This window comes from Lissotriton vulgaris, chromosome 2_1 (assembly GCF_964263255.1).
Source record: "Lissotriton vulgaris chromosome 2_1, aLisVul1.2, whole genome shotgun sequence".
In the NCBI taxonomy this organism is placed as follows: Eukaryota; Metazoa; Chordata; class Amphibia; order Caudata; family Salamandridae; genus Lissotriton; species Lissotriton vulgaris.
The window spans coordinates 746269568-746295022 of NC_141687.1; the positions used below are offsets into that span (position 1 = coordinate 746269568).

General features: G+C 44.5%; 1 protein-coding gene across 9 annotated transcripts in view; it reads right to left on the reverse strand.

Moving 5' to 3' along the window:
• The window catches only part of PLEKHA7 (pleckstrin homology domain containing A7), a 1124460-nt gene that overhangs the window by 488853 nt on the left and 610152 nt on the right, over positions 1 to 25455 (reverse strand). For all 9 annotated transcript variants that reach the window (XM_086956043.1, XM_086956041.1, XM_086956042.1 and 6 more), the window contains one exon: positions 15120 to 15237. In XM_086956043.1, the coding sequence (XP_086812169.1) occupies positions 15120 to 15237 (118 nt within the window). The remainder of the gene's footprint in view (positions 1 to 15119; positions 15238 to 25455) is intronic.

The following is a 25455-nucleotide window of genomic DNA, read 5'->3' on the forward strand; positions in this document are numbered from 1 at the left end:
GGCCAACGGGGACATGGAGAAGTTCATGTATGCATCATAAAGGCCCTCCCAACAAGGTGCAGTCCAAGGAGATGACCCACTCACTGTGTCATGTAAAGCACTCTATCAGCAGTAATGTTTATGAGGACGATTACAGACGGTGCCAAAGTGGATAGCCCAAAGCCTTGAGGTCCAAGCAAGTCAGTGTAGGAGAAGGTAAAGCAATAAAAAGTCCATCATGGCATGCCGAGCTACACAAAAGGAAAAGTCTGTGTGGGGGACAGTGTCATCTTTAGGGACTGATAGCAAGAGTAGAGGTTTTGAACCCAATAAATGAACGGAGTATGAAAGACCAATGCAACATGGTCACAGTGATAAGAGGAACTGAAGCAGTGACTAGAAACATCTCTTGGTTTAAGAGAGTACTCAGAGCTATCCCCAGGATTGGAGAACCAAGAGAGTGGAGAAGATTGTTGGGATGAATCAACCGAGTGGGACATCTGGAAAGAGAGAACTGTTACCTCCAAGGTACTACCCAGAGACCCCAGGAGATGTAGACCCAGACATACTGGCAGAAGAGAGAGGAGGTCTTGTCTCATCCGGGATTTTTCAAGAACTCACTCTAAATGCTCCTGAGAGGGGCAGCAAATGATACTTCCTGAGGTCGTACCCCCAACCCAGTACCCTGCAGCAAGATTTCATCAGTGATATCGTGGCCACAGTTTCATCATCTGCGGAGGTTCCCAACCATCAGTGAGGTGGCAGCTAAAGTAGGTGGAATTCCTTGCTCTAGTGTTTGAGAGCACCAGTTGTGTCTTGGTGCAGTGCACACCTTGACACCGGGTGCAGCTTCGTGGCCTGCAGCTCGAGGAGGTGTCCAAGTAGACCATTGGTGTGTGTGCATTGCAGTTGCACTATCGAGCCTGGCTTCTTTCCTCACCCGGTTTCCTGGAGATGAGCACTCCATGAACACAATACAGATTAAAAGACTTCACAAAACAGACCTTAATGAGTTCAACAGAAATGCCTATATCAAGATCAAAAGTAATATGCGTTTTTGGAAACATTTATTATTCCTACGGCCTATGCTAGTCAAAGGAAATGAGCAACATAATACTGGTACCCTAGCACCACAGTAAGTAAGCCTCCTTAATTCCTCATTAAGGAACATTTGTTTAACCACTTTCTGCTCAGCAATACACAATGGGGACAAATGAGGGGAAAAAATGAGCAACAGACTAATAGGATAATTCTGTCTGATACAGCTTCGGCATTATAATTTAATTGGTGGTAGAAGCTAACCACAAGATCACCAAACATAATGGCATAAATACCTTTTTGATTAGTAGTATGCTCAGTTCGTGTAGGTAGTATTTACAGGCTACATGTTTGTCTTGCAAAAAGTACATTATCATTAATAAAGAATAAGCTTTTTCATACCACGTCTGGTATAGAGCACCTGGAGCTGTTTGTAGTGTCCTCGTATCGCACCTTCAAGCATTTCCCACAGATAACCCAGGTGCAGTAGTTTATATTGTGTTTTACAATAGTTATGCCAAGGTACCCTATAGGCAAGCAAACATGTCCAGGCCAAGATATTAGCAATAAAAACACCAGATTGATGGGCAGCCATACAGTAAAGAGGCTTAAATGACCAATGTTTAAAGGTCAACTCCACTCAAAAAGAAATTGATAGTTCACCCAGACCAAGTAAAAGCTTCTAACAAAACAGGCCATGCCCTTACCATGTAAAAGTATGTTGTCTAACCCCAATGGATGTAGCTTCTACTGATTAAGTATTCTAGATCTCAGGCGTTTCTTCGCAGCACAAGATGGCCGCACTGTAAGCGAGCTCTGCTGGCCGAGCTCTTAATCCGGCATAATTCACTGGCTGTAGGACCCATCCGGCCATGACTCAGAGAGCACAACATACTGCCAGTGACAGCAGTGTGGCGGAGGCGGCGCGGGTCCCACGCTGATGTTATTCTGGGCATAACTATCCGACCAGAGCAGCCGGGTGGCGGCTTCAGCCTACACGGGCCTCCCAGCTGGCGAGGGGCTGAGGACGCTGCGAGACTGGACTTCTGGGATGAAACATGAGGCAGAGGGCTCGACCGCTGCTGCGGTGCTGAGGCATACCTGGGTAGCTCCTGCCGAGTGCCCGCGCTACATTGGGGCAGCGTTGGACCTGCAGCAGTGCCCGGCTGAGGGGCAGCCAATGGAGTTGGTTGGCCTGGCGCACCGGAGTAGTTGGTCTGACTCCGCTGGTGTGCGCCTAAGGGCTCGCCGGATCGCCCGTGGGGTGGTATCTACCCAGCGGGTGCGGCTCACGGGGCCTAGCCGCGACCCCCCAGTAACTCAACTGGCATCCACGTTGCTGCAATCTCACTGGGGGGATCTCTGTGCATCGCTGGCCGGGCCTGGACTGTGTGCCACGAATTGCGGCTCTGCCTTTCCGCCGCTGCTGCTCTGCACCCCGGTTTCGAGCCTCCTGGGCCACACCTGCGGGTGGAGAGGACGGGGGACTCCGCATACCTCTGGCCTGTTTAGGACTGCGGGTTGTATTCGGCGAATCCATCGGCTGTTGCTGCCACTTGCTCCACTGCCTCAGTTAGGGACTCTCTTCAAGACCATTTGCCACCACGGTTGGGGCGGATTTGAGCCTACGGCGCCCGTTGGTGGGGGTCCGACACTTGGAGGTGGTGGAGGCTACTGTAGGGCCTTACCCCCGAGCAGCTATCCACCCCACAGACCCGGGCTTGCTGGCACGCTTTCTACCAGACACAGAACTCGCCCATTTTGACCCCACTGGGCTGCCGACTCCCACCCGCCTATGACCAAGCCGGTCGGTAGGCAGTCCAAGTTCTCCTTCGAAAAGAAACGCAGTGCCTGGCATGTGGACTCCGAGGTGGAGAAAGACATTGCCTCACACAACACGGACGATACCGAAGAGAAAGACCTGGACATGAGAAAATTCCTAAAGGAGGTGAAGTCCAGTTTAAAGAACATTGACGGCAAACTAGATCTAGACATTGACAACCACTTTGCCACCTCTGAATGCCTCCTGCGCATGGACAAAAAAATTAAGACCTCGAGGCCCGATCCAGGAGCAACAACCTCCGTGTTGTAGGCGTGCACGAGTCTGCCGCGATCACCAGGATTAAGGACTTCATGAAAACTATGCTATGGGAACTGTTCAGCTCAGAACTATCACCTGTCTTCATTGTCGAGAGAGCCCATAGATCTCTGGGCCCAAAACCCCCCCCGGGGGCCCCACCTCGCCCAATTGTGGCCCAATTGTTGAATTACAAGGACCGCAATACGGTCCTTCAGCTTGCCAGAGAGCAGGGCCAAATCCAATATAAAGGCGACAATCTGTCTTTCTTCCCCTACTTCACCATGGCGGTGCAGGCGGCTCACCATGATTTCCTACCAACCAAATGCCTTTTACAGCAAGTCAACAAAGTACGCCATGCTATTTCCCACCAAGCTCAAAGTGACCCAGAACGGTAAAACACACCACTTCACTGATCCAAAGCAGGCACTCAAGTTTGCCAAATAGGTCAAATCTAGCCGTTCCCAGGGGCCCCTTGCGGGATCCTCGTCAGAGGGTATGGTTCAGCGACAATGGCTAGCCACCACCTGAAACACCCCCACACCAGGATGTAAGAACTCAAGTACTGGTTGCAGAGGAGGAGCTGCCGACCCCGTCCACATGACCGATTCTGTCGATTATGTTATTTATTTATGTCATATTATGTTGTCAACTGCTTCATTGTAGCGCAATACTGGATAGCGTCTGCGGGGCACTATAGGGCGCGCGGCCTTAATGCAGAGGTCCTCTCTCTATGCATATGCTCGGCCACCCAGCCTCACGGCGGGTAGTTCACGCGGAGACTCCCCTGCCCCCCGGGATAATTTGCGGATGTTTCTGTCATGGGTAGGGAAATCTCAACCTAATTGGGGGTGTGGAGTGGGTGGGGGGACGGACGAGGGCTGGGTTTGTTAAGGGTCAGTTCATTGACTTTTGTTCATTGTATAAAAAGAATGTTGGCTTAATGGCATTCACATGTATTTCCCCCTCCACTGCTCGCGAAGACAGAAGCACGATGCTGATTACCACTCGCACAGTACAGCATCTCTCACCAGTGCATCACTGCCATCACCCTGACACAGATGGACATGGTAAGAGGGCTAAACGATGGCAGAAAGATTCACCTAGTGCAAGCCTACCTGAGCAGACACATGATCAACATCGTCTTACTCCAAGAAACCCACCTAGTCGGTAACACTCTCCCCCCTGCTTATTAGAGGGAGGGGATTATCCTACTCATCCACATACTCCAACTACGCAAGGGGGTCTGTGTTCTTATACGGAGAGGTCTGGCCTGAGCCACCAACCACTGCATTAGCGACAATGAAGGGCGATGGGCGATATATTATTCTGACTGGCACACTCCACAATCACCCTATGACCCTGGCCACCGTCTATGGTCCCAACGTAGGCGATCCAGCCTTCTTCGCTGGGGTCTGGCATTTGATTGCCGGCTGTTTCTCACGGACTGTGCTCTGGTGCGGCGACTTTAATCTCATGCTGGTGGACCCACTGGACCGGGCAGGTAGCTTCAGATGTCCCCACCCTCAGGCTACCTCAACCCATGCCTCGATTATCACAAACAACCATCTTGCAGACGTTTGGCAAGACACACATCAAAGCGTGCGCGAAGGCACATGCTACTCCCTGCAACATGGGGTGTGGTCCAGAAAAGACTACTGGCTGGCATCCACCCACTTGCGCACACTCTCTCGGATCACGCTGGTTTCAATTGATCATTATCCCCCCGCCCCCCCCCACGCGCTCCAGAGCGCAATCTTGTGGCGGCTATATCCGAGCGCCCTTAGAGACCTGGTCTTCAGGGAAGAGGTACAGGAAGTCATTCAGGACTACTTTGAGCACAATACGGATTTGGTCAGCTCCCCTGCTGTGCTCTGGGATGCTTTCAAAGTGGTCATCTGCGACGTTTGCTTAGCCAAGCAGCATGGTATTCTTAAACCTATCCGCAAGACAATCTCGGTGCTTGAAACCAACATTTCTGCACTCGAAACTCAGTTCCATCGATCTAATGACCCTGATACTTTGGCCAATATAAGCGGCAAGTTGTCAGTATATCAGGAGGAGGCATTAAGAAAAGTAAATTTTCTAGGCAAGGAAACCCAGGCGTGTAGATATGGCGAGGGAGATCGCACCGGCAAAACATTAGCAAGGCTGCTCCAGAAACCACACGCCTCATTCTACATCTCCGTCCTGGTCGACTCGGAGGGCCGACACCACTCCTCTACCCCAGACCCGATACAAATCATGGTCGATTTCTTCACTTACCTCTACTCTACTTCCCAGCTGAGTACTCCCTCCAAGAACTACATGCCTATTTCAACACCATCAAGCTGGTATGGCTACAGGATTCACACTGGGAGTTCTTGAACTCCTCCATCATTGCCGAAGAAGTACAACAGGCAATTGCAGGCCTTCCCCCAGTTAAAGCCCCCGGCACAGATGGACTGACAGCCATATTCTATAAAGAATATTCCGATATTTTAGCCCCCAAACTCCTGGATGTCTACCATGACGCACTTGAGGTGGGTTCACTTCCCTCGTTGATGCGTGAGCCTGCAATCTTCACGCTCCTCAAGCCTGACAAGCTAGCTAACCAGTGCGACTCCTATCAACCCCTGTCGCTCATCAATATAATTAATAAAATATTTGTGAAGGTACTGGCAACTAGGCTGCAACTCCTGCTCCCGGTAATGATCAGGACTGATCAATCTGGTTTCATACAGGGCTGTTCTACAACCCACAACCTCCGGACCATGTTTGCAGTCATGCATTATCTACACTCCCATACTCCCGTAGTGGCCGCCTTGCTTGATGCAACTAAAGCCTTTGACACATTGGAGTGGGGATTCCTGTTCCCGCTGTTGAGTAGAATAGGCCTCAGTTCCAACTTTCTTACACAGATATGCCTTCTCTACACCCTGCCCATTGCCCGGATACGCCTTAATGGGCAGATATCTGACCCCTTCTCGGTCCGCAGAGGCACGAGGTAGGAGTGTCCACTCTCCCTTCTACTCTTCGCCATTGCGCTTGAACCCCTAGCTGCACAAATCTGGCAACACCACGTGAATCGAGGGCTGGGATTCACAACCCGTGGCCTCACTGTGTCCATATATGCGGACAACATCACTCTTTATGTGAGCCAATCTGAGAACAACCTCTCCCCATTCATTCGCAAAATCGTACGCTTTGAGGACATGTCGGGAGTTCAAATCAAGTGGGCTAAATCTGTGCTTTATCAAAAAAGTATTCATGACATGTGGAATGGTTCTGCTATCTACGCTGTCCCAGTGACAAGTTTGACAGCTGTGTTGGTGGAGCTGTGCCACAGAGGCAATCACATGGAAATCTATCATAGGAAAACTTCCTTGGATATTCAAGACACTGGCAGCAAGAAATTCCTAATGTTTTGCTTTTGTACAGCTTCTTTCAATTCACTAAGGTCCTGTCAATAGTGTATATGTTATTTTCAGATACAATAGCTTTCTACCTGGAGGTAAGGAGTGGGACATTATGCGAATGTACCTCGCGAGACAAAGATACATCAGCCTTCCTTAATAACCTCTGAAAAAGATATCTTTTTCATATAACATTCCTTGAAGAACCTCTGCTTCAAAAAAATCTATAGAAATGTATAGGTTTACAAAAGATTCTGTTCTCCCTGTAGTATTGTACTTATAAAGGATTGCTGCAGGATCACGCTTTCCTTAAAGAATGAATTCCAAAATGATGAGCAATGGAAAACTGCCACTTATGGTTCTCAACCACTTTTAACAACCCCAAAATATACACAGTTTTCAAGCTGAGTTAATTGTATGCACAGAACTTAATACTGGGGAAAATACAAAGATGTACGTAGTACATACATTTGTAAAGGGGAAGTGAAGGGCGAGGCAGGATCTCATGCCTTAAAGAGACTGTGAAATAAAATTTAACAACTATTACACACATCTGTGATTTAAATTAAACAAGTCCATGGTTTTGATTTCTTCTAAATTGAATATAAAGCATGTTAATTCCATGTTTTGGATATCCTCTTTAAAATCAACTGAGAGCCATATTGTTACCCATCTATAGGTGTGCCCCTATTGTCTCATATAATTTGATACAAGAAAGGTAAAATCAACAAGACTAAGCAAATTCTTCAAAATCTAATTTTCCTAGAACATATATGTAAAATGTAGTTTATTACATCCTCTAAATTTGCTCCCAATCCTGCTGTGTTCTAGTATGGCAGATACTGAATATCCATATCTCTCACTGGGAGATCAGCAGTAAGCGCCTCTCACTTTCAATCAACAGCACCACCAGCCAGCCAGTAAAGATACAAGGGGAAGATGACTCACAGATAACAAGAGGCCACAAACAGCATTAGCTTAAGCAACATGATTCTTCCAGCACTCGAACCACTATTGTTCAACTCAAAAAGACATCCTTCTGTGGGAGCTATCTGTTAGATAATTTACACAATTGAAGCACCCAAAGTGTCCTCTGGAATAGATCAGGCAATGAGTCTCTAAGGACAAGATTCAAAACAGCATTTTGAAATACAGTCAATAAATAAGACAGACACCAAAAAGGGAGTATGAGATTAGTAATTTAGAAAAACCATGAGGGTTTATTGAAATTTTAAAGACAGTACAGTAGGCAAATGTAATAATTCTCAATAAATCAGTCATAGGACATAAAAATCAATTGGCATAAAGGGGCACATGCATCAAGCTACGCAATTGTGATTCCTTATACCGATTATTAAGGCATCGCTATTAACCCCTTCGTTGCTGATGACGAGCTCAGCTCGTCATCAGCTATGGCGCTCGTATGCTGATGACGAGCTGAGCTCGTCATGTAACGCGGGTTTTCGAAAAACCCAGCACACAGCGGGAAAACCGCTAGCGCGCAAGGGGTTAAGGAATAGCAATTGCCTATGCATGTAGGTCTCGCTAAAATATTAGCGATTCTTGCAAATTCCTTAATTGCGACTCACAAATTGCGAACCGCAATATAGGAATTGCTTCCGATTCATTCCTATGGGCCTACAGGCCCTTAGGAATGAATGGTAATTGCATGCGCAATTTGCGAGTACCAAATAGGTACTCGCAAATTGCGCAGGCAATTTCAAGGGTGCATGGGTGCCAAAAGGATACCCTGATGCACCCCTGAAATTGACCACATGTTGCAGACACACATGCCCCAAGGTCATGTATGTGTGCAAATTGGAATTTTGAAAAATGCACTTTTGTGCATTTTTCAAAGTTTTGGCAAATTACCATCAAATTGGAATTGATGACAATTTGCGATTCTTATTTGGAAATCACAAATTTTGGGTGGATAATGCATTGCATTTAAGGAATCGCAATTTGCAATTCCTTAAATGAAATCGCAATTTAAGTAATTGCAAATTTTATGATTACTTAAATTGTAATTTTTGCAGTTGGGATGATGCATCCCAAATGCAAAAATACCGGTCGCAAAGGGGCAGATTCACAATCTGCCCATTTGTGTCCATTTTTTTTTTCGTTGATGCATGTGGCCCAAACACTCTTTAGCATTTAAGATATATGCAGCAATGAGAAAGTCTGGAAAATAGACTAAGTCCAGCATGTTCAGCAAATCAAACAATATTCACCATAGAAAGCAACTGAAATTGCACTATCAGCATGGATGTGAGGAAACTTTTGAATACAACAACAAATCAAACTACAGCATTATAAAACATTATGTATTATCACCATGCTAGCACTATCCTCCTAAATGAATAATTATGGACAGTTCTGGCCTGAAGTCTTTGGAGATGTGAGAACAAACTTGTTTACACAAACAATGGTTAGACTCAAAATGAATTATCTACAGTGAGCAAGCAGGAAAGCATGTAAAGGCTTCCTCCGGAGATCTTTGAGAACATTAGAATAAAAAGCAACGGAGGACATTTTACTGCATGCTGATATGAATGAGAAATATAAGCACACAATGAACATTATAAAAAACAAGACATTCAAACACAAAATGGAGTTGAGGTCTAATTACGGCCGAATGTTGCCAAGTTCAGGAAAACATAGCTCTGTACCTCACAGAACTATGGTTTTAATTGCAATAGATTGTTATACATAAATGATTTCAATCACAAAATAGCTATCACTTCACTCACTGACAGGGAAGCACTGGAGTACCTAAGTTCATGCTATATTTTCGTATATATATGGTCATGTGATCAAGGCAGGGAGCTGCCGAAACGCGTCGTGATGATGTGGTCGCACTTTGAAATAAATTAAAAAAAGAAGCACTAAACTGGGTCTACCTTATCTCATTGCAAGTCTGTTGGAGAGAATTTGTGGAGGACAAGCCTTGCAGCATATATATATATATATATATATATATATATATATATATATATATATATATATATATATATAAACCAAAGTTCCGGTAAGCCACCAGTCACGCTCGCAGGTGGGACAGAGTAGGGCTCCCGGTCACCCACTATATCCACTATATCCACAAAAGTACTCCATTCATTTGAATAGACGTCTCCAACACTCAGAAGTTGCTGTGCACGCAATTTTAATCAGCAGATTAAAATTGCATGCACAGCAAATTCTGAGTGTCGGAGACGATCTATTCGAATGAATGGAGTACTTTTGTGTATATATATATATATATATATATATATATATATATATATATATATATATATATATATATTCAGGCTCCCGGTCCCACTTGTTCAGTCGGGGCACTCGCGGGTGGGTGCAGTCTGCTGTAGTAGGCTCCCGCAATAACATACGGCTTAAAATCCTTGGAGATCCATCGGAAAAACAGCACTCGTAGACCTGCTGATGCTCACACTCGTGTTTATTGTCACAGAGTCAATAGACACTTCGGCTTCAAGCCTTTGTCAGTGTCGATTATGCCAAAAGAACAGAGCAATTTAAAGTGTAGAAGACTGTGTTACTCTTAGTCTGCACATGAAGTAAGGGACGTAGGCCAATTCATGGCTTAACAACAAGTTGAATAGCTTTGGAGATGGGTGAGGTCTCGCGTTGGAACACGCCCTTGGTGGAGGTTCTAGTCGGGGGCAACAAGCCGATTCACAGCAGGACATTTGAGTTCCATATTACAGCATGAACTGTGCGTGATGAAAAATCAAAAAATCTGAATGTATAGTACAGTGTTAACCATATGGGAAAGTCACCCTGTTATAGATAACGCACTGGATATTTCAATTTTGAAATGTAATAACATGGCCTTGTGCTGTAATGGAACGCTTTAAGTACACGCGAGACTCCACGATCCCATAAGCCCCGATGTAAGTTTCTATCCGGGGTGATATGCCGATACACAGCAATATACTTAAGTTCCACAACATTGCAAAGTGCGCACACAGCAGAATTGTGAAAATAATATTACGCGGTTTGAATTGAGGAGATTTGCTCACTGAAAGATGGCACGCTTGCAAGCAATGATGTGGTAAGTCCATTTTCGATGTTTGACTTAACACGTGACAGCACTTGAAATCCATGGCTGGCCGGCGCAGTGTAATTGACACTGACGAATGCTTGAAGCCGAAACGCGTCTGTTGACTCTGTGACAATAAACACGAGTGTAAGCATCAGCAGGTCTACGAGTGCTGTTTTCCTGATGGATCTCCAAGGATTTTGAGTTTCTCCAAGGGCAAGAAATATATATATATATATATATATATATATATATATATATATATATATATATATATATATATATATATATATATATATATATATATATATATATATATATTACCTACTGGCGGTTGCCAGTAGGTAGTTATAGTTAGGATTTTTTTCAATGCAAAAGCACAAAATTCTATTTGGAATAACTTTGGCGCCGGTTGACGAATCTGCCTGAAAACTTCCTCAAATTTGCCTCGCGGAGCTCCGGTCAATCCTTGGAAGTTTCGGGGGGATTCATCAAGCGGGGGACGAGAAAAAGGGGGGGTCCCAAAACGTGTTTTCCCCATGTTAATTTCCATAGGGCGATCGAACTCACTTTTAGCCCGAACGGCTGAATGGATTTGCACCAAACTTGGCAAAATTGTAGGGACTGGTAGCCCGATGTGCCTTTGCTATGTCTCAAGATATGTGCTCCAGTGGTTTTTGATTAATTTAGGTTCAAAAAATATATATATCTATGGCAGCGCCCCGGTACGCGCACCGGGGAGCGCTCCGGGCGCGCCACGCGACTTGCGCACAGAAAGCTGATTGGCTCTCATGTTTTTTTAAACATTCGCAACAGTCCGAAGCGGCCGCCATCTTGTGTCTCTGTAAAATCGCGACATAAGAGGTGGATAAATCAAAGGGGGAAATGACCATAAGGGGGCAGGGATAGACCCCCCTGATCCCCTAGGTTTGATGTGGGGGCCATAAAAGGGCACCGGGGAGCAGACCGGGGAGCGTCCCATGGGGAAAAATGAATAATAGAGTTTTTAAAAAATGTAGCCTTTTTTTAGAAATTGGAGGTAGTTCTAAAAAGAACTTTTTTTCTTCTTTTTGTTGTTTTATATTTTTTTATTGTTTTTGGAACATTTTAAACTTTTTTGGGGTTTTCTGAACACTTTTATATTTTTTTTGTATTTTTCATGGGGAGAAACGAAAAAACAGGGAATTAAAAATGGCTCAACTGGAGCAAAAGAAAAAAGAAAAGAAATAATTAGGGTTTATTGGGGCATTTGTGGTTGTCCCCAGCAAGGACGATGAGCTTTACGCTCTGTTCTCCGTAGGAGATGGTCTTCCCACAATATTTACAGATAATTCGGAAATCTGCAAATCGTGGCTGAATGCAAGGCATCGTCTCACTTTCCTCTGGTGCCGACGGAGTGGGTTGCTTTCTTTTTGAGGTGGTGCTTGTGGTTTGGGGAGGGTTACTGGCCAGTTCCCTCATCTCTGCAGCAGAATAGTTTATTGGATGCTTGCGCTGCATTTGGCGAATCATCGTGTTGTTTCCAAATGAATATTTTTTATTAGGGTTCCCCCTAGAAAGTTCCATGCCACAGATTAGGCAAGTCACCTTGGTTGCATTTACTTTTTTCTTCCCCCGTGGGATCGAAAAAAACTCCCATATAATGTGTGGTCTTGGCTGGTATGGGGTATTTTGTTCTTCAAGCCATCTTCTCCTCCCCTCTTCCTCCTCCTCCTCCTCCTCTTCCTCCTCTTGTTGACCACCAATGATATCTTGTGGTGGTCCTCTTGGTGGTGGTGGTGGTGGTGGTGCAGATGCACCAGCTGCTGCTGCTACTGAAGCCATTATAAAGATCAAAAAGGTACAGAGAGGTACAAACAGGTCTTCCTAAGTCAAAGGACAAAGTCAGAATAAGGAAAAAAGGTGGGGTCTTTCATCCTTTTGGAAAAAAAATGTATTGAACCTACGAAAAGCGTTATTTTCAGGTCACATGACCCGACGCGCTTACGCTACGCGCCCAGGGGCACGTCGCGTAAGCGCGTCAGACGCCTACGTTGCGCGATTGTATTCGCTTGAGTGCTTCCGGGTGCGCTTACGCCGTGCGTATCACGCGGACGCGGCTAAGCGATACGTCACGATCATGTTTTCGTTCGCGATATTGGCGCTTACGGGACGCTTCCCGGTGCGCGCCCCGGGGCGCTTCATATAATTACGCTTTCCGGGGCGCTCACTGGGGCGCGCACAGGGAGCGCTCCAAGGCAAAAAAAATTTTTTTCAAAAACAGTATACAAAACAAAATTGGGCAAAATTGTAGGGACTGGTAGCCCGATGTGCCTTTGCTATGTCTCAAGATATATGCTCAAGTGGTTTTTACGAAAATTAACTTTGAAAAAATATATATTGGGCTACATTGGGCTACATATATGTTAGAGCCCAAATGTAGCCCAATGTAGCCTAATGTAGCCCAATGTAGCCCAAAGATGGCCACCAGAGACAAAAAAAAACAAATGTAGCCCAAATATCAGTCAGATGTAGCCTAAATATAGCCCAATGACAGAATGTTCCAGAGTGTTCTAAAGAACAACTAGAGCGCTAACAGTCTTACTTGTAAACTGAGACTTTTAGTTAGGAATTAGCATTTAAAAAACCTTTGAAATTCACTGAACAAACCATAGGTTTCACACCAGTTATAGTTAAGAATTAGCATTTTAAAAACCTAATAAATTCATTGAAAAAACCATAGGTTTCCCACCAGTTATAGTTAGCTGGAAATTTTACTGACATAAAACAATTGAAATTCCCACGTTATAGGTAGTTGGACTCCCTATAACTTGCGCGTGCAATGCACTGCTGATGACGTCACATATTACATCACTCATGACATGGTCAGTGACATCACTGATGGCACCATCCAGTGAATGTGTGTCTTTCTGAAAAATAAATATTAATGAGTAATGTTTAAATTTTTAAATATATGTATTATTGTTTCACTTTGTGTATAAGTAGCTGCATGGGTTGGTGAGTAGCTACATGTGTATGTACATGGGTTATTAGATGTTTTTCTTAGTATCAGTATGAGTGTCTATATGGTTTGGTGGGGGTATTACTTAGCACATAGATGCATGATTGACTGACTCTCTGTTTGTATGTGTTTTGAAGACAGCATATGTGCAGGACTGTATGGGTGAATGAGTGTGTATATGTGTATGTTAGTGAGTGAATGACTGTCTCACTAGTGTCTTTATCAGTAACTACATATGTTTTAATCTAGTATATGTTCAGAAAAACAAATCCACATCTTGCGATTTTGTTTTTACAGAACAAAAAAAATAGTTGCTGAGGGTGCGCTGTAAACATTGCACCTGCTTGGCAAATCTGAAGGGAGTAGAGGTGGGTGAAACTCGCGGAGTTTCACTCTACAGAAATACGTGGAGTTACATAAAAACTCTGTAATATTCGCCAACGGGCAGAAATATGCATGTTGTGCTGCCCATGCTGCAATTTAGCACCAGTAACACGAGCAGCACTGAAAATTCAGCAGGAACAGTACCATGTGGTGCGCAAGAGCGTGTGGCCATTCAACTTCATTTTGCTGCCGCTCGAGTCAAAAATCTACTCGAGTGCCAGCAAATCTACATGAGAAGCAGCCCATGTTACAAAATGTCACTGAAGGACACAACATCTTGCTCGCATTTTTGGAGCCTCCTGGGAAAATATCCCCCACTCAGCGATTGGCTGAATTCGGACGAAACACTGCATCACAAGAGTAACACAAAGTCGTCAACTTCCGCCAATTCCACAGGAACTCCTAGATGGGAGCCACTGGGTCAGTGGCTTCCTTCACAGCATAGAGATCCTTGCCAAGAGGTGAGATCTCTAAATAAGAAGAATGGCTCTCTACCACGATAGAGGAGATCATGACTCATCCCCCTTGTGGACCAGAGGACTGTCTGAGGTCTAAATAAGGCCTTTTTTCTGATCCTCTTTTTAAAGTCAACTTCTCAAATTGTGTTTAAGGTCAGAAACATCCATAAAACATGATATTCTGTGGTTCTGTTGCCTTCAAATACAAGGTGGACAGAGAATGGTTCTGTCACTTGAAAATAACATGATTTCTGCATGAGCTTTATCTAATTTATAGTCCAGAAAGAAGTAATGAAATATCTTCAGTCTAAGCAATAAGTTTTTATGATGTGTTACCATAATTCTTCCATGTAAATAAGACAAATATCAAGTTTCAAAAGATTCATCTTAACAAGGTGCCCACCGCCACTTCGCATCTCAGGACCACTAGATAAGTGGTAGTTGGATAAATTCAACATCTTTAGGAAAACAAAAACATTCCTTTCGTGATGTTATCCCATGGTGATCCACCACAATGGTCAGTGAGTCCACAAGCCAAGGTGCATTTAAAGAACAAAGAGTTCCAAGTCTTCAAAACGTGAAATTTGAAGTTAAAATGAATGAATGTGCTTTGTAAGCAATAGAGCTACTTATACTAACTTGTCAATCGTTCTTGTCATCAAACACATGAACAAATAATATTTTTGTTGGAGACATCATAACTGTAATACAAATAAATTGCAAATATTACCTTTGAGATGGATTTTGCATCTGTTGTTGACGTGCCAGTAGTTATTGCCGTGGATGAGTCACTGACCATGCTGGAGGGTCTTTGGCTTATCTTTTGCTGGGACATTGGTGAATTATGCCTAAATAAAAACAATTAATATTAGAAAAGCCTTCCTAATAGTAAAGGCCATACAAAGTTCTTACAATGTCTTTCGAGAATCATGTTGCTTTCCTCAGAAAGATTTTGTAGACAACCCGTACAATATGATGGATAACACGGCATGAAGTACATTTACAGTAATAAACTCCCTAGGTTAATCTGCACAGCACACATTATCCAAGACATTTTGTTGTCAATAAAAATATATATACTCCATATGGTTACTTACAGACCTATCAGGCTGCTTTCTTCATCCATTGGTCTGCTGCAGTGTCATTCATATTTTGCTTACACACGCCACCACCACAGTATAGCGCTTGGGAACAGGGTTACGACACTTCAACCCTAGGCTTACCTGACTCTGCATATCCACAAAATAAGTTGTTCTATTTCAGTGCCAGGACTACTGTTGCAATGTATGTTTTTTATATAATGAATGTCTTCATGCAAAAGTCGTTCACAAACCAAATAAATATTTGCAAAGCCAAAATGTAATCATCCAGCTAGACCTGTTGTCTTGGTTAATGATTGGCTATTCCTTTTAGCTTGAGCTCAAAATTACTATATTGTCTAAAGAGGGTGCAACCTTAGCCAATGGGTTTTCAGCTGGAGAATGGGATAACTCATTATAGCAGAAACCTTGATTGCAAGTTCCAATATTCTATCATTATATGGTGCACCAGCTGTTCTGTCATTTAGCCAGATTATCAGTTCTCTGAAGTTTCAATTCTACAGAACATTAATGTTATGAAATGTATTATATCCAAACTAGATTCGTAAAACTTTTAAATATTTACATTAAAGTATCGTTTTGTAAATGCATACCGTGAAGTGTGAGATCCTGATATGTGGGTATGAAATTAACGTGCTACCTAAAGCAGACCACTCCAGATGTATTTTGTGAAAACAAAGGTTTAAGCAGGAGCATATGTCCAGAGCCACTGGACTTACCTGCAACCTGTCTTCCGACTGGTCAAGGCCCTTGCAGACCTGGCTCGAGGGAGGGTGGAGGCAGCCAGTCACTCTCTCTCTCCTGTAACTTAGCCTGTCTGTTATGCCAGTGTGAGGAAGAGGATATGGCGACTATTGTTTTAATTGTAAATTACAGCATTAATCAGGCTCAGTGGGCCCACAAGGCTTCTAGGCCTGGTGCACCTGCAGCTACAATGGAAGCTACACCCCTGGGACTCTCTTTTTCTGACTGCTGTGCCACTTCTCACACACTTTCTGCTTTTCTTCTCACTCTTACTTCAACTTTTTGTGCCTTTTTTAATCGCTCTTTGAGCTATTTCCTCTCACTCTTATTGTGACTTTTCTGTGCCGTTTCTTTAATTGTTTTTGCCTCTTTGTGCCATTTCTGTGACTTTACTGTGTCGTTTCTCTTGCTATTTTCGCCTTTGTGTAATTTTTTGGGCTCTTTGTTGGCATCTTTTTCAACTCTGCAGTACTCTTTACCCTTTCCTCACTCTCTCGGCATTCTCCCCACTCCTTGCCTGCGCTTACGAACCTCTCTTCTTCACCTCCGTTGCACTGCTCATTGGCGCGCCCACTGTCCCCTGCACTTCTCCTACCACCTTGGACTTACTAAAAGGCAGCCATAGCATGGACATACATCGAGGGAATGGCTGGCATATCAATGATGAACAAAAGGCATCCCCGTCCGCACCTGGACCGCTCTCAGTGCCAGAAACCCTGGCTCCCCCACTACCCCATCACTGCCCTTCACAATTTTAACCCTGGATGCCTTATCAGCCTCTGTTGGCGCCCCACGCCACACAGAAAAAGCCTTCCCCCTCTGCCACTTCACCTGCACCACCTTGCCCACAACATCAACAAGAACATATTCACTACACCCACCCATACTCACAAACACCAATCAACAAACACACCTGCACCTCCCCACACACCAATAGCATGCAAGCTCAACACCCTCTCACTCAGGAAGCACATCACAGAGATCAAGAACCAGCTGGAAGACGCCAAACCGGACCACCTCTTCCTCACAGATGCATGGCTGACCACAGCTTTAACATCAGACATCGCCAACGCCATCCCTGCCGGAAACAAGATCTCCAGGCAAGACTGCCAAAACAGGCCAGGAGAAAGAATCACCATCATCTACAAAGACACCTTCAAGAGCACTCCCTCAGCCGAAGCTACGTGGAACACCTCACCTTCAAATTGCAGATCACAAACACAAGAACCGTAACTCTGATACGGTCTTCATGGAGTGAGACGCTGAATTGCTTATGTATGGGGGTACTGTCCGAAAGCAATTCAACATATATAAACAATTGAACTTGGAGTCTTGATTTTTTTATGTGGAAATGAGGTTAGCCCTGATGAAGTACGTTGGTGTGTTAACTGTATAAGACAAAACACGTGTTGGCTAGTGTGTGGAGAAAACGTCAAAAGAACACAGATTACTGTATGCAAATAGAGGACAACAGAAGAGTAAACACAAAGGAACTTCGTATTAATTATTTGGGAGTGATTGAGATCCCCTTCTATGTTATGCACTTTGTTCCAACTGAAGAAGACTTTGTGGCTTTTCTTCATCTTTAAGCACCCATGACAAATTGCGATTAATCAACTATATTGCTGTGTTTAATTCTGTATACTGAGTGTGTGTGCACGCCAAATCACCCAGCCCACAATGTTTAAAAAAATACATCATGATCAAAACCCCAAGACACCCATCAACCCAGAACAGCCCTCACAGCGAGCCCAGCATGAAAACACTGTAACAACTTATCATAGGCGGACTGGATGACCACCCTACACTAGAATAAACCGAAACCCGTAGGCATCCTGGCACGCAACATTGAGAACTTCAACAAGTGGATCACCAACTGCACCAACACTCAGGCCCATTGAAACAAAGAAACAGAGCAAAAACCAAGGCACAAGCCAGCTGGTACACAGAAGAGCTCAAAGTGACCAAGTGACACCGTAAACAGCTGAAACGGAAATGGAGAATCCGCAAAAGTGAATAAGTTGCCTTCAAAGCTGCCTAGAGGAAGTACCATCAGCTCATTCGTAAAACCAAGTGGAAGGCTGTAATCGAACAAATAAATGCCAGCTCCAAAAACAGCAAAGAAATCTTCACAGTCGTCAAAAACGTCACCACAGCCGCTGCTGTCACTGGAAACATTAACCCAACTCAAGATCTATACAACAACCTCACAAATTTTCTTCTGCAGCAAAATCACAACCATACACATCAACTTTTCCACACAACAGGACCCACTGGCCCTCTCAAGAAGTCTCCAAGTGTTGAAGAAGAAATCCCTACATGAGACACCATTAGCACAAAGGAAACCACAACAATCATGACACTCTGGAGCCCAGTCAAACCCCTGCCCCAACCAATGCATTTATGAAGAAACAATCGCTATCAGTGAGGCCAAACCCTCTATCCAACACACCCCAAAAGAAACCTTCAACTGCCCCAACCAAACTCACAAATTACCCACTGATATCCCTCCACCCCTGCCCACCCAAAGTCCTTGTAAAAGCCACCAACAAACACCTCTCTGACTACCCAGCCAATCACCAGCTTCTCAATACCACACAGCCATTATTCAGACCCACCCACAGCACAGAAACCTTATAGCAGCAGCATATCACATCTGGAGGATCCTTGACGGGGGAAACTGCAACTCTCATACTTCTAGACCTATAAGAAGCCTTCAACAATCCATCCCAATCCAACAACTCCATGAAGCAGGCATCCAGGGGCTGACCCTCGAACAGACCTTCTCCTTCCTCATGGAAGAACCCAAACCGTCAACACGCCACCCTACACCTTTGAAGCACAAGATCTTATTTTCAGAGTCCCACAGGCACCTTGCTCATCCCAATGCTCTTTAACATCTACATGACCCCGCTGGCTGACTTCATATGAGCTTACAACATAAAGATTCTCATTTACGTCAACGACATGCTGGCACTGCTTCTCTTGGACAAAATACTCAACACCAGGAACATGTTCACCATATGCATGAATGAAATAGCCATTGGGATGAAATCCAATTGTTTTAAACTGAACTCCGACAAGACAGAGGTGGTAGTTAGTCTTCAGGAAGAAAACCTGGTCATGGGGCTCCACCAGGTGGTTCATAGACCTTGGATCTGCCCCCAAACCCTGCTTGAAAGCAAGAAACCTCAGAAACATCATATATCACAAACTGGACATGAGCGTACAAAAGCGAACACAGTGGTCTCAGGCTGATTCAATACACTGAGGATGCTGAAGAAAATTGTCAAGTAGCTACCAGACAACACCAGGAAAATGTTCATCCCGGCTCTCATCCCCAACTGACTAGGCTATGGAAACACCTTGTACACATGGATTACCAACAAGCTTACAAGAAGATTGCAGACTGTCCAAAACCCAGCAGCCACATGAGTCCTCAGCCTCCACAAGCCGAGCCCATATCACACCACACCTTAAGGATTTCCATTAGCGATCGATACACAAAGGAACAAACTCCAAACTCCTCACTCACAGCTACAAAGGTGCCCACAACACTGGCCCTACCAACCTCAACAGTCGCATTCGCCTCCACCCACCTTTCAGACACCTCCGCTCTGCTGGTGTCTCACTAACGCACATCCCACACATACACAAATTCACAGCATGGAGCTGTGCTTTCTCATATCTGAACCCTAAAGCCAGGAACGACCTCTCACAGCACATCAGAATCTCCTACTCCTCTATTCTTGACTATCGCAAGAAGCTGAAGACATGGCTTTTCGAGTAAGCCTTGGGTGGTAGTCTCCCAAACATTTTGCCATTACCCCTCCTGTTTTGCTGAATTTGTTTTTGTTGATTTTAGAACTCTATGCATGTTATCATTGCTAACCAGTGCTAAAGTGCTTGTGCACTCTCCTTTAAATGTGGTACAATAGACTACGCCTAATTGGCACACGTAATTTACTTATAAGTTCGTGATAAATGGTAGTGCCTGGACCAAGGGCCTGTAAATTAAATGCTACTATTGCACTACAGCACTCATTGTGACACCCACCAAAGTAGCCTTTTAAAACGTGTTTTAGACTTGCCACTACAGCCTGTAGTGCGGTTTTAAACTGGTGTTTTGACCTGGCAAAATAAACCTTCTGCCAGACCTAAACCTTCCTTTTTGATACATATAAGTCACCCCTAAGGTAGGCCGTAAAGACTCGTGGGGCAGGGTGCATTGTATTTAATAACAGGACATGTAGGTTTAAAGTTTAACATGTCTGGGTAGTGAAAACTCCTAATGTCGTTTTTCACTATTGGAGAAGTAGGCCTTATTATACTTAATACATTACTTAATACATTACAACCTAAGTTTGGAAGCAGATAGGTAAATGATGTTTACCTTCAAGTGAATTATAATTTAAAACCTTCTTTAATTGTAAAGTTGGATTTTAAGTTAAAATTCTGAAAATGCCCCTATTAGAAGATTGCAGCATTCTTGTCCTATCTGGTGCCTACTGCATGTGTCCTGGGTCACATGACCAAGGAAAGCTGGCAGCTGGCCTTTGCGTATTCCTCTAGGACAGTGAGACAAATGCAAACTAGTTGTTGCAGGATGGGCCAGGAGGGTTGGAGCGGAGCACAACATCCCAGTCTTTCGTCAGTACAGACTACTTGGAGCCTTGACAGGTGTAGGGAGGGGTAGTGTGGGGAGTCCCCCCACTTCAAAGCTTGGCACCAGGTATAAATATTGGACCTTGTGTACAACTCATCAGATCACTTCTGGACCTGTGGAAAACTCAAAAGAAGGACTACCCCAGAGGCATAGCTAGGGCTTCTGGCGCCCGGGGCTATCCTTCAGATTGGCGCCCATGACAGGTACTTGGGGGGGGCGGAGGGGGGTGCGGGGGAAAAAAGACGGCGAGCAGCGGGGGATTGGCAGGCTTTCAGACACTCCAGGGTGCTATCTAGTCTTTTCTTTCTGTTCAGTCCAGGAATTCCAGCTAACTGGGAGATTCCTTACAGTTTTCCAGTTAAAAATCTGATCTTGGTAGGGTCCTCCTATTTGATGGAGTTGCCCAATCCATGGAATCGAGGGTGGTGTCCGGTTCAGTCAAGAAAGTGCCACAAGCCCTTTTAAATAGGTAGGTTTTTAAAGTGAACATAAAGAAGATGAACTCATAAACAAAGTCTAGGTAATTTCACAGGAGGAGGACCATAAATATCAGAGCTTTAATCAGAATCAGAATCAGAAAGTACTTTATTTGGCTAAAATCATTAACTATGAAAGTAACAACAACATAAACAACATACTACATAAAAAAAACTGACTTAAAAGTAGACATACTAATTATATTTCACTTATACTAATAGTTTTCCTTAATTTCAAGGCATGTTTAAAATAGTTTAAAAGAACCACAACAGAAAAAACAGTATCCATTCTCTGACATTCAAGGAATGCTAAGCGACATCTTTTTAAATTCATATCTTTGAAAAGGGGAATTAAAATTTTTTGACGGGGAATAGAATAAAATTTACAGAAAAATAAAATGTGGATGTCGGATTGGGACGAGGAATCATCACAGGGGCAGGTAGGTAAAGTCTGTGACCATAAATTCATCTTTGGGAAGGACAAAAGTCTAAAAACAAGATTCAATCTAAAGCGGGTTAAAAGAAATTGATCATAGTTTGACATCAACAGGGTCAAATAGGGCTGTACTTTTACTCCAGTCAGTATCTGGTTATGCCAAGCAACTGTCTTTTTACTGGTCTCTGCTCTTCTTCTTTTATCCATGAGGTAATCCAATCTCAGTTTTTTCAAAGATCTTCTGGGTATAGTTCCCATAGATAATGGATCCTCGTAGTATTCGCAGTGACCAATATCCAACATAAATTGCTTAATATACGCTAACCATTCGACCCTGGCCGAATTTTCCATGTTCAGAATATCCTGTATCACAGCCCGGTTAACTACACATTCATTAGTAGTCCACACCCTGTGCCACACGAGAATGGGCTGTATTCTAATTAAATCTGATAAATAAAGTTGACCCAACTCCACATGGCAAATATAAGTAGAAACACTCTGTGGTACAGATAAAACATCCCGTAAAAAGTTATTTTCAACGATTTGTAGTGGGTCAATATTAGAAAAGCCCCAAAGTCCCGCACCATAGAGGGCCACGGATATACATGTGGCATTGTATATGGTCAAGATTTCTTTTATTGGTTTTTTCCCCAGCTTTTTCATGAAAATCCTAACGGCCATTAAAGTTTTTTGGAACAGAAGAGTTCTGGCCTTTATGGCACTTAACCAACCTCCCCGTTCATGAAACAAAATACCCAAATAGGGAAAAAACAAGATATTTTCCAAGGGAACGTTGATTAAGAACATAGTTTTCGACTTTTTACCAGATTTTGTTCCGCAGTTCATGGAGTATGTTTTACCACAATTAATGTTCAGATCTAAACTCAACATGAACTTTTCAAAGGATACTAACAAATTCTGTAAGGCCAAGGGGGTTCGAGCCATTAGGACAGCGTCGTCCGCATACATGAGCGCAGGGATCGACCTCTTCCCCACTCTAGGCATATCCCAACACTCCTGCAGAAGACGATGCTCAAGTCCATTAATATAAAGGAGAAATAGGAACGGGGCCAGAACGCAGCCCTGGCGTACTCCGCGCCCCACTCCAAATCTTCTAGTACATTCTCCCCCACGGCCATAGCGGACTGATGCTGTGGCACCTGAGTATAAATCTCTCAAGAAACGAACTATGGCATCCTCAACACCCAGTCCTTGCAAGATATCCCACAATTTGGTATGCGATACGCAGTCAAATGCCGAAGACAAATCAAACAAAAGTAAAATATAACCGTTCCCCTTTAACCCTAATATATTTTTGTTGGATCATCATTAAATTTAGGCATTGTTCCACGGTTCCCAAACCTTTCCGGAAGCCATACTGTTGATCACTCAAAATTTCATTATCTTCGGCCCAATTCTGTAGTCTTGCCAAAATTATTCTCCCAAAAATGTTTACTGATGAATCAAGAAGGGAGATTGGCCTATAACAAGCACAATTTTGTCTCTCACCCTTCTTGAAAATTGGCACGATTATTGAAGTAAACCAGGATGAATGCATACCGATTGCTAGGGTGGCATTAAAAAGCTGAGCCAACATGGGACCCCAAATCTCCATATTTGCTTTATATAAATCTGCAGGGATCCCATCTGGACCAGCAGCCTTTCCACCCTTAGTTGCATTTAGTCCGATTAAGACTTCCTCCAGGGATATCACCAGCTTTTCCTCACCCATTACAGCATTCACAGATTTAAGAACATTAGTCGGACATGGGGCATCCTGCGGGCTATATAAAGTTGAAAAATGTTCCACCCATTCCTCTTCGGTAATCGCCGTCTCAATACGAGCCTTATGACCATCGAAGAGAAAGGGGGCATTAACTGCCCTCCAGAATGCAGATACATCTTTGGTCTGTGCAGCCTCGCAAAGTGCTTCAAGGGCCTCCTTTTTTATAACATTTTTCCTATTTTTCAGGACCTTATTATAAGAATTCCTTAATCCTCTTATTACTAAGTGATCCCGGGGTGATCTATGAATGGCATTTTTCAAGTCACTTAGTGCCCTGGTACAAGCGGTATCAAACCAGCTTTTAGTGCTCCTAGTCTTATTTCTTAGCTCCACCCACAAACTTTTCTTAATTTCCAGGGCTATTTTATCAAAATGCTCTAAAATCTGAGTGGGGAAGGCCGAACCCCCCAGGCAGATAGAAAAACGATCTGAACAGGTATTTAACAATTTTGCCAGAAACTTTTCAGGCAAAACCTTGCCCCATTTTAGGGTATACCCATTTTGCCTACCTAAAATCAAGTCAGGGGCTATATCTCGGATAAGGGTATATTCACGATGATCATAAAAAAGATTCTCGACCTCTATTGATAAGGGCAGATGATCACTTAGGGGCAGCTCTAAAATCATTAAACTATTGATTCTATTACCACAACTATTTGAAACGAGAACAAAATCAATAGTGGACATTGCTCCTCTGCCAACAAATGTCGGTTGAAATGAAGTAGGGTTCTGAGCTACTTCATTCGCAAAACCCAGATCATACATAAATACTAATTCATTAAGTAGGTCCCCAATCAAGGAGTGTTCAAAGTGTGTTAGATGTGTATCTTGTTCTAACATTAGGCCACAAATCCCCTTTTTCCCCCTTGTACAAAGTGAACAGTTAAAATCACCCCCCCATAAAATAACCGTTTCCTTATTTGATTTTTCTGTTTCATGTTGTATGTTTTCTCTAAGTGTTCTTAGGGTAATCAATATTTCAGTTTTCGGGATATTATTGTAGAAATTAATCAAAATTACAGTTAATACGGGGGCGTGGCTTGGCGGGCGAAGATGGCGGTCGCAGCCTTGTAGAGCTCCCGCCGGCCCGGACTTAATCCGATCATTTATCCTGACCCCCGAGCCCGCTGCTGGTACCCAGTGATTGCTTTCGATCTGGTGGGATCTCCTGCCTACTTTGGTGTGCCGATCCTGCATTTCTGCCCTTCCTGTGATCGGAGGGAAGCGGCGACGAAGTGCGGCCTGGTGGCCGGCCGGAGGCCGGGGCCCTCGAGTTTCACGACGCCTGGCGGTGGTAGCGATCTGGCGAGTGCGGGTGGCATCCGCCGTGCCGGCCTTGGCTCGTCTCATTGACTGCACTCACCCGAAGGATCGAGACGGTGCCATCGGATCCTACCCATCGGTTCCTTCCCTGTGTGACCGACGAGCGGAGGCGGCGAGGTGTGGCCCCGCGACGGTCTAGAGGCGGAGATCCCTGAGCCCCGAGGCGGCCGGCGACGACCTGGCGGACGACAGTGGCATCGGATCTGCTCATCCTGGCCTGGCCCATTGCTGCGGCGGCCCACAGACCACGGACCCACAGCTTCTTCATTTGGTACTTTGGACAGCTGCCCGTGGGGACGGGCGCGGGTGCGGCCTGTCCCGCCTGGGTGACGCCGGGACCTTGATTTTCGTGACGCCCGATTGCTGTGGCCGGCCCGCGTTTCTCTCTGGGGCCTCATCTGGGCCGTCCCGCTAGGGACTTGTGACAGTATCCGAAGGTTCGGGGGTGGTGTCCGCCCTGCCTGGCGTGTGCCATGACCAGAGACAGAGGAGGTGGCCCGCCTAAACATGGCCCTATCGACAAATTCACTGGGCC